Source organism: Engraulis encrasicolus, chromosome 18 (assembly GCF_034702125.1).
Source record: "Engraulis encrasicolus isolate BLACKSEA-1 chromosome 18, IST_EnEncr_1.0, whole genome shotgun sequence".
NCBI classification, from domain to species: Eukaryota; Metazoa; Chordata; class Actinopteri; order Clupeiformes; family Engraulidae; genus Engraulis; species Engraulis encrasicolus.
This window is the reverse complement of record NC_085874.1, coordinates 14,797,950-14,808,091: the sequence shown is the minus strand read 5'-3', so window position 1 is coordinate 14,808,091 and position 10,142 is coordinate 14,797,950. Positions and strand designations below refer to the sequence as shown.

The 10,142-nt window shown below is 46.6% G+C and overlaps 2 protein-coding genes across 2 annotated transcripts; both read right to left on the bottom strand.

Moving 5' to 3' along the window:
• Nucleotides 1-853: 853 nt before the first annotated feature.
• gja1b (gap junction protein alpha 1b) lies at nucleotides 854-5,248 on the bottom strand. Its single transcript, XM_063223086.1, has 3 exons — nucleotides 5,109-5,248; nucleotides 2,607-3,060; nucleotides 854-2,357 (listed from the first exon to the last, which is right to left on the bottom strand). Exons 2-3 carry the CDS (start codon nucleotides 3,042-3,044, stop codon nucleotides 1,617-1,619), a joined length of 1,179 nt encoding a protein of 392 aa, XP_063079156.1. The 5' UTR covers nucleotides 3,045-3,060; nucleotides 5,109-5,248; the 3' UTR covers nucleotides 854-1,616.
• Nucleotides 5,249-7,530: 2,282 nt separating this feature from the next.
• Nucleotides 7,531-9,030, bottom strand: LOC134468456 (gap junction Cx32.2 protein-like). Its single transcript, XM_063222370.1, has one exon. The coding sequence runs from the start codon at nucleotides 8,963-8,965 to the stop codon at nucleotides 8,171-8,173; it is 795 nt and encodes a 264-aa protein (XP_063078440.1). The 5' UTR covers nucleotides 8,966-9,030; the 3' UTR covers nucleotides 7,531-8,170.
• Between the last annotated feature and the right edge of the window lie 1,112 nt (nucleotides 9,031-10,142).

The window sequence follows — 10,142 nt, the reverse complement described above, 5'->3', positions numbered from 1 at the left end:
AATTTTGAATGGCTGCTGAGAGCTGATAGTTTTTCCAATCGTTACGAAAATCCATACCTGGGTGCAGCATAGTGTGAAGATGACCTGTGTACCAATATTTTGAAAATTGGGAGTACGGTTCAAAAGCTACAGGCAAAAATGTAGCTAAAATTTTGACCTGCTGGTGGCGCTACAGAGTTTGAGCTGGGGATCTGATTCTTTTTGTGGTAGGTCATGGGATGGACTACTATGTGTGTACAAAATCCCAGCCTGATTCGACAAACGGTTGCTGAGATATGACCTCACTTCCTGTTTCGCCACGTTTACGACAATTTTGATGGGCTCTCACGGCTAAACGATAAAAGATATCCAATATTCCTGAAGACCCCATGTGTAGCTCAGTCCAGAGATACTATATACCGAGTTTCGGGTGAATTGGTCAAAAATTGCAGGAAAATTAACATTTTTATTGAATTTTACAAAATTCAAAATGGCGGGAAAACTATCCTGGCGGAAAATGACGTCATAGGGTGCGTTGGATTCGTCTTGACTCAAGGATTCCAGGGATACCAAGTTTATGAAAATTGGCCCAGCGGTTCAAAAGTTACAAGCAGAAATGTACCTGCAACTTTGACCTGCTGGTGGCGCTAGAGCGTTGGGGCTGGGGTCCTATAAATTGCTGTGGGTAATGCTGAGCCGGGCCCGAATGTGTGTGCCGATTTACAGCATTTTCCTACGTACGGTTCTATGGGCTGCCATAGACTTGCAGAGGGATAGGAATGGTGACTAGAGAATAATAATAATAATAATAATGAAGAAAACCTACTAACTCTATAGGGGCCTTCGCCAGCTTCGCTGCTTGGCCCCTAAAAATCATCATTAATGGATAGTACCTCCAGCAGTGTTAAGTAATTGTCTTTTTTTTCTTCTCCTTTAAAAAAAAGTCTCTGGTGACTAATAGAGTCTGATGAGGCCAGTCGATGAGGGAGACAAAGGGGTGTTGGGGAGAGGTGGGTGGTGGGGCGTGGGGTGCGTGGTGGGAAGTGGGGTTTTAGTGGGTGGTGGGGCGTGGGGTGCGTGGTGGGAAGTGGGGTTTTAGTGGGTGGTGGTTGGCGATATGGGGGGAGGGAGGGGCACACTGACCACCTCGCCATCACCCCTCCTCCCAATATTCCTTGTTTTTCCCAGCGTGCATGCACGAGATGGCCTCTTTGTGCTTCCTCTTCCTCCGGCTCTCGCTGTCCCCCTCCTTACAGACACTCCTCAGAAGACAAAGGCACTCAGAGACAACAGGGAGGCAGGAGGTGGTGGTGGTGGTGATGGGTGGGTAGTCAGGATGGAGATGTTAGGAGATGGGGGGTAAGGTTTTGGGGATGTAGGGGTATAGAGGTCAGGTCAGCCTCTCAGGCTGAGGAGGAAAAGGATGGCAAGATGGAAGGCAGGGGATGGGGGAGGGTAAAAGGGAGACCACTGCCTCCTTTGCTGGACATCCACATCATCCAGCTATGCCCAGTAGGTTTAGGGTAAGGAAGAGCTGATGAGGGAGGGTATGTTTGAGTGGAATGTTTCAGGGGGGGGAAACAGGGGGGGTATGGAGGTCACTCCATCCAACCGTCCGTCCTAAGCCCCCCCGGCTTTTAGACATCCAGATCGTCCGGCCGAGGCCTGCTGCTCATGCGGCTGCTGGCGCGGCTTATAGGCCTGGGGTCCAGCAGTGCCAGTGGCTGCAAGGGCTGCAGCGCCAGCGGCTGGAGCTCGTGGCTGGCCTTCTTATGCGTGTCCTGCGTGTCGTCGGGGAAGTCAAAGGCCTGCGCGTGCGAGTTGGAGATGGTGCTGCCGTTCTGGCCGCCCCCGAGCCGGTGCTGCTCCGTGCTGTAGTTGGCCCAGTTCTGCTCGTTGGCCTGCTTGTTGAAGTTGCGGCAGGAGTTGGTGCGCTCGCCCGTGGCTAGCTTGTAGCCCGGCGGCGACATGGGCGAGAGCGGGGCGGTGGGCGACGAGCAGCCGTTGTAGTAGGCGTACTTGGTGGTGGACAGCTCCTTGGGCGTGGTGCTGGTGAGCGTGCCGCTGGGCGGGTACATGGTGTTGGTCTTGCCCTTCACCCGGTCCTTGATGCGCTTGAAGAAGACGTAGAAGAGCTCCACCACGTTGAGTGCCAGCGACACCAGCGACACGACCAGCATGAAGATGATGAAGACCGTCTTCTCCGTGGGACGCGACAGGAAGCAGTCCACGCGGTGCGGGCAGGGGTCGCGCTCGCACGTGTACACGGCGTCGAGCGTGAAGCCGTACATGTACCACTGGATGACCAGGAATCCCACCTCGAACAGTGACTTGAACAGGATGCTGACGATGTAGGTGCGCAGAAGAGCACCCTTCATCTAGGAATCAGAATGAGAAGAGCAGATGTTATTGTCATGGCAGCATGAAATGTCTCTTTGGTCTCACAGTATTAAAAACATATATGGACAGGGTTGCAGGTTCGAATCCCACCCTTCCACTCTCTATTTCACTCCATGGCTGAAGTGGCTTGAGCAAGGCACCTAACCCCACACTGCTCCAGGGACTGTAACCAATCACCTGTACTCAATTTGGAATGTAAAAGTCAAGTACCAGATCCTGAGGCTTACCTTGACCTTGCCGTGCTCCTCCAGCCCGTACTTGAGCTTCTTCATCTCGATCTTCTTGAGGGGCAACTCCACGTCGCCGCCGTCGTTGGCCACAGCGTTCAGCTCCTCCACCTTGCGGTTCAGCTTCTCCTCTTTGCGCATCAGGTAGAAGACGTGGGCCAGGTAGAGCAGTGTGGGCGTGGAGACGAAGATGATCTGCAGCACCCAGAAGCGCACATGCGAGATGGGGAAGGACTTGTCGTAGCAGACGTTCTCGCAACCCGGCTGCTGCGTGTTGCACTTGAAGGCCGACTGCTCGTCGCCCCACGCCGACTCCACCGCTGTGCCCAGCACCAGGATGCGGAAGATGAAGAGCACCGAGAGCCAGATCTTTCCGCCCGCTGTGGAGTAGGCCTGGACCTTGTCCAAGAGCCTCCCCAAAGCGCTCCAGTCGCCCATCTCGGGGGAGCTCTACCTGTAAAGCAGATCACAACAGGCTGCCTGGTCAGCAGTCAAAAAAGGAACTGTTCTACCAGATTATATGTCAAAATAACACTTTCAAACACTCTCAAATTCATTCTATCCATAATGTCTTCTGTGGAAGAACAGTGATGCAACAGGCGTCAGGAGAACAGTCTGCACAACAACTATGTGTGATGTTGCAACACCAGAAAAGACTGTGAATACATCAAACACATTTGAGGTTGCTAAGCAGACTCCAGACATCCAATTACACTGGTTTGTCTGATTAAGTCTTTAACTGCACTTTGACATTCGGTTGAAAGCCAAAGAAGGAGAATAGGACTGTTACAATGAAAAATGAAAAAAAAACATCTTAACATAATTAAAATGTTTTTCAAATAAAATCACACCGTTACAAATAATCAATTATATATTATATCCTATATGTAGAGGGAAGTTACATCATAGGTGTTTCAAAGTGCCCTCTGCCTGGGTTACATCTCTCGACCTGTTCTGCAGCCATTGTGTGTAAAGTGCGCTCCTATCCTCGATGCGCATTCCTATCAGGCCTTTAAAAGACGAAAATAGTATAATGTATACAAACCAAATGGAAGCTAACAAAAGAAGCGTTGAGTGCATTAGGTCTCTATTTTTCTTTTTTTCACCCAGCCATACAGTATGTTTCACTGAGCATAACGTGCTGTTTGCTAGTCTCAGCCATTGCGTGCGTTCGCCAGCGCCGCTCCAAGGCGCAGAAACATTTCACCTCCAGAGTGGAGTGGAGGACTGTGGCCATTTAAACAGACAGCTTCACAGCCAGGAAAGAGGCAAAGAGGCGAGTGGGAGAGCATAAATGCGCTGACGAGTGACAAAAGGTGAACCAAGAGCCTAAGCACATGTAAAGAAAACTGAACAGCTAGAAAAACTGGAAATAGAGTGGCGCTGGGATGGCACGCAAAAATTGTACTTTCATCCTTAAACACACTTCTTATCTCCGGTGGATTAAATGATAAGAGTCCGAATTATAGCCTACGAACTTGCTTGATGTCTTTTCATTTCAGCCACGGCATGAAGCCCCTGCATCAACGAAATTCCTTGCTCAGTGAAGAAAGCGCAATAATTACAGTCTATGTGTTGCTTTTTGATCATACGCTCTAGACCGCACGACGGGCCCACTGCCTAGGATTAATTGGGAACAATATGTCTTAGTTCGCATCTATTCACTGTAAACATGTGGTTCTTGACTGACCCATCTTCTACATAGACATCATGTTTGTCATTTAGGTGCATCTGGGTAATAAACGCAGACCAAACTCCAATCTCTGTTTTACGCATATATTTTGTCACCCCAGGCAAACTCCTATCGCATGGTTCATCTTGTCCATTTTAGGATGGTGCGTTGATCCACGATTTGAAATTCACAATCTGGAGTAAATTCGCAGGTAGGCCTTAGATTCCAGATAGACCACGGGCCTAATGGAGTGCCATCCAGAGAGAGCGTCACATTCCCACAGCTGTGAAACGTGTGCCCTCCAGATGCTCGACGGGACTAAAACAAATTGCGAGTTCAAGTTAAGTGTGACAAGTCTTAACAGGGGCAAAGAGCTTTATCCAATTAAAATCTCGTCATGAAAAGTGATCTTAATGTATATAGGGTTCCCATTGTTTTTTTTTACTCGAAAACCTGTCAAAATGTCAAAGATGTCTAAATAATTAACTTAATTGGTCTTAAGACTGTTTCTGTTGGCAACATTTTGCCGTCAAGATGTGTAAGCAACAGGCTCAGATGCTCAGTCTTGTAAAATCTGAAATCTGTTGCAAACATCTGAAAATATGGTCGTATAAATGCTGGAATTACGCGCAACTCCACTGCTTATTTGTTAAAACGGCATATGGTTTAGATAATATGGACAAGGAGCCGGTTCATTTCCAATACATTTGTGTCAAATACGCACACGAAAGTTGAAGAAGACACCAACAGCTAAACTTTTCGCAAACTTCTCAAAAACGTCAAAAGATCTTCTCAAGTGTCCCAAAATAGAATATTAGTATAAAACTTACCTGGAAAGTCACCCAAGAAGCTGAAGAGAGCCCAGGGGGGACTTTCTCCCTAACTTCTTCTCAAACAGTCACCGCTTTCTTGAGATCCAAGTCCGGGACTACAGAGAAACTGAGCACCACTTGTCAAACTTTCCTTGCTTATAACAGTCTTGCGTGCGGGTTCAGACAGAGGGAAAAAAATCCAGAGAGAGAAAAAGTTTTGTCACCTGATTCCCTACGTCAGACCCTCTGTTCGGACCTCCTGGATGCTTTTACTGAAGTCCTTCACCAACGTACGCATCGGAACGCATGGAAACGCATATCTACTTTTAAGTTTTGATTTTATTTATTTATTACAGAAAGAACAATAATAGAAACGTTATCCACACAAGCACAGCGGAGTCAAGCAGGCACTGGGTACTCTGCAGTGTCTTTTCTTTTCTTTTTTTTAACAACATGTATAGCCTTAATATGATTATCCATGCCCCTTGTGATAAATTATATCATATTGAATTGATTACTTACTGGGTTTATTTCACACCATGCCATCAACATTCTCTGCTTAGTTTTTGGACAAATATGTTTTCAATGCAATACAACGTCCAAGCTATTGTTTTAGTGATGTTGATTGTTAAACTTTCAGAGTGAAATATCTCCAGCCTTCACAAACTTCGTTTTTACAACATTTGTATGAAACTTAACAGGCTCGGAGCGCAGAACATTCCCCAATGGTTACCAAAATAATGCAAGTTGCGCCATCGTGCGTCTATCGTAAGCATTACGGATTTGGCCTTGTGAGGACGCCATTAAGAGCCACAGGGATGTTAAGTAATGAATATAGTGCAGTTGTACTTTAAGTAGCATAATAGAAATTAAGTCTATATTATTTTTCTCGCGTGTGTGTGTGTGTGTGTGTGTGTGTGTGTGTGTGTGTGTGTGTGTGTGTGTGTGTGTGTGTGTGTGTGTGTGTGTGTGTGTGTGTGTGTGTGAGAGAGAGAGAGAGAGGGCGAGAGAGAGAGAGAGAAAGAGAGAGCAAGAGAGTGAGGGACAGATGCCCTTCTGGATTTCACTTCCCCAGGGTAAAATACCATGTCTCCTCAGAATCTCACTGTGCTCTCGTCAGTGCTCTCGTTGCTCATAGTTCTGTCTGTTAACCAACTATGAATATGCTGTCAGTGGCATAGGTACATGTTGTAGCCTACTGTATATCATTGTGTTTTAAAAGGGGGGCCATTGTAAGGCCACAGCGTTGTTATGAGCCTAAGGCCAATGTGGTAATTAGTTTGTCATGTCTCTTGTCTCTTTAAAATCACACAGACGCTTTTCTATATTGCATAATTTAATATATCATTTGCCTAACAGGTGAATGATGCATCACATACCATATGACCACACACACACACGCACACGCACACGCACACGCACACGCACACGCACACGCACACACGCGCGCGTGCGTGGGTACGCTGGCACACTTGCACGCCTGGAATTCCATTCCTCTTTTTTTTTTTCATTTTTTATTATTCTGTACACACTGTCAGAATGTAATGCTGCTTGGCCCTCATCTAGTGATGCAATGCAACATCCCCACCTAGTGGACAGCCTTGTACTCACTCCAAAAGAGCTGTCCAAGGGACAGAGGCTGGTTGGCCAGAATTGGGTCCCCATTCCACCGTAGGTATTGAGAGGGGGGGCTTTTAGATGACTCTGTCCCGGGTCCAGCCAAAGCTGTCATTGGTTACATGATGGGCTATAGTCAAATAGCGCACATAAGAAACACATGGGGTACAGAAACGTACTGTCTTGAATGTAAGGGGTTGTGATGTTTAGAAGTTCATTCCTATTAACAGCCCTGTTTAGGTCACACTTTGTAAGTCTGCTAAATGTAATATATAATTTATATAAACTCATCACTTTTGACAGCCGGTGAACAGTTCATAATCTCTGGGCGAGGATAGAGGGGAAAAAAGACAGACCAAAACAAAATGCAATGAGCTTTGACAAATTTATTGATGATGGTGGATATTTCCTGTAATGTTAGCCCATTGGTCGAGGGTGTATTCCCTAATTTGTTGGCAAATTGACAATTTAATGATTACATGACAATATTCACTGAATTTAACACCACAAATACATTGTAAGAGGACATATGCATTGTATCCGATACAGCAGTTGTATGTTTGCATTCCTATTTCTGATTCCTATTTCTTGATTGTGTAAAACAAATAATGAATACAATCCAAATTGGACCTTAAAGAGTAGCTTTTAAGTTGCTATTGTAGCCAAATTTAAGTAGCCTAATGATTCTAATTGCTCATAGCGCAACCAAGATCACAGCAGGGATATTATAAATACTATTCTAATTACTTTTTCATATCAACACAAAACATATAGGCCTACTTCATGTTAACTCTTACTTTGTCATTCCTGGTCGTCCTATTGCATAGTAAAAAAAACAAAAACAAAAAAACACAGGCTCACAGGCGGTTAGAAAGTCCATTTAACTACAGGTTGTAGGCTATATTTTTCTATGTCCTGTAGCTGCACAATACAATTCATAGAGTTATGTATGGTCCTATTTGATTTTGTGTTGAATTAAACTCTTTCAGTGTTGAATTAACACTTGAAGAGTTGTATTTAAAACAATTTTAGAGCACAAATAGATTCCCAGTGAGAATGCAACACTCAAAGAATTGAAATTTACCACCGAAATCGAGTGGGATCATATATGCACAGAATAGTGTTGATTTAACACCACAGCAACATTTACCAGTCATGGCCGTAACTGCCATTGAGGAGACAGAGGTCATGTCCTCTGTATTTTTTTTTTAAGAAGTGTAAAATTTATCTACAATGAAAATCAATCTATGATCAACAGGGGTGCCGCCAGAATTTTTGGACCCCATGAAAGATTCAAATTTTGGGCCCCCTCAAGGGCCCCTGTCAGTGCTTGAGTTAGAAGCATTCTAAATGTACAGCATGCAGTACAGCACACATTATTTGACCTTGGTATTTGAAAATTTCTCATTACGGCCATGTTACCAGTTGGTTTTTCTTTCCCTCTCGGATTGTCTGCAGCAAGTTCAGCTCTCTGGAGCTGTGGAGCTTGTTGGAGGTGCTGTCGCTGGCTCCGCTTCTGGTGCTGGTGCTGCTGCTGCTGGTGCTGGAGTGGAGATGGTCTCTTGACGGCGCCGCTGTCTTCTGGAGCAGAGGGAGTAGGTCATCTCAGCCACGTTCAGCAGCAAAGACACGCAGGCCAACGCGGCCATGAAGATGCTGAAGATGGTCTTCTCGGTGGAGCGAGGCACGATGCACTCTCCCGAACTCGGGCAGGGGCACTTGATCTCCGGATCCATCACGAAACCCACAAACACATACTGGCAAACGATGAAGGCCATCTCGAGGATGATCTTGAAGCACATGCGGGTGAGGTAATGTTGGAACGAGGGGGCTCTCCTACTACTCACTGGTGCTGCTTCCGCACGGTCCGCCTTGTTGCCCGACTCCACCATCTCTATGCTGTCTTTGTCCACCTGTGGCGGGTTCCTCTTGGTTCTCTCGGGCTTGTCGTCCTGGTGCGCGGCGTACACGGCGTACACCACGTGCACCAGGGTCGGAAACGAGACGCAGAGCACCTGCACCACCCAGAAGCGGATGAGCGAGATGGGGAAGGCCGCGTCGTAGCAAGTGTTGGCGCAGCCGGGCTGCTGGGTGTTGCAGACGAAGAGGGCGTGCTCGTCCCACCACACCAGCGAGGCGGCCGCGCCCAGCACCAGCACCCTGAAGACGAACAGGGAGTTCATCCATACCCTGCCGATGACCGTGGAGTGGCCCTCCACCTGGTCCTGTAACCTCGACACGTAGTCGTAGCACCCCATGGTTAGCACCCCAGTGGCCTCACTCACTCAGCCACTCACTCACACTCTCAGTCTCAGTCCCAGTGGCAGCCTGCGGCCTGAAACGATGAACTGGCACTCTGGTCACAGGTGGGCCGGTTAGACTTTATGTAGCCCAGCGACAACAATACTCCAACTGACCACGAACGCATTTGCACATTGTCACTGTGACCAGCTGACCTCTCACCAGACCTCTCACAAACGGAGCCTTATAGGGTCGTTAACGGAGGAATGAGGTGAAGATGCACCGAATACCAGCCGAATGCAAACAATTTCCCATTGCTGGGAAGCTCCTAAACAGGGACTTTCCTTATTGCATGAGGTATGAGGGGAATAGCATATTTTGAATCCTGATAAAGTTCATGTCTGCGATAGGGGCATACTGTTGTGCTCGCCATACCTACAGAACATTGCTGCAGCATACTGGACAACTTTTAAGAAGTTGCAAAGTGATCCTATCACTATGTTCTTATCCCATCAGCATTTTCCCAGGGACAAAGCGCATGTTACCTCTTACTAGAACACAATGGCCTTCACATTGAAAAGATGTGGTATACTGGAAGGCAGGGGTGCCGACAGGGGGGACAAAGGGGACAGGGAGCCCAGAATTGAGTCATTATGACATTTAATGTGTTGGGCTGGGGGGGCCTTTCAGATGACTTTGTCCTGGGCCCAGCGAAAGCTGTCAGCGACCCTGCTACAAGGAACTGAGGCGTGCTCTTGTGCTGGCCAGATCCTCATACTGTTGGCTCTGGCTGTCTGTCGACGGTTATTCTGCACAGGGAGGGATACCATCGCCCACTTAAGGACCTGCTTCTGCAGAAAAACCCTCTGTTCCCTGGCAGATAGAGGACAGGGAATAATACGCCTAACAGATATGTCCAGTTGTCTTGTTCCGTGATATCTCAAAAATAATATATGTGTATGTATGTATGTATGTATGTATGTATGTATGTATGTATGTATGTATGTATGTATGTATGTATGTATGTATGTATGTATGTATGTATGTACAAAGTATGTAGGTATGTAGGACTACATATGTGTGTATTTATTTATTTATTTATTTAGTTAGTTAGTTAGTCAGTTAGTTTGTTAGTTAGGTAGATAGTTAGTTAGTTAGTTAGTTAGTTAGTTAGTTAGCTACATGCAGTTGTTT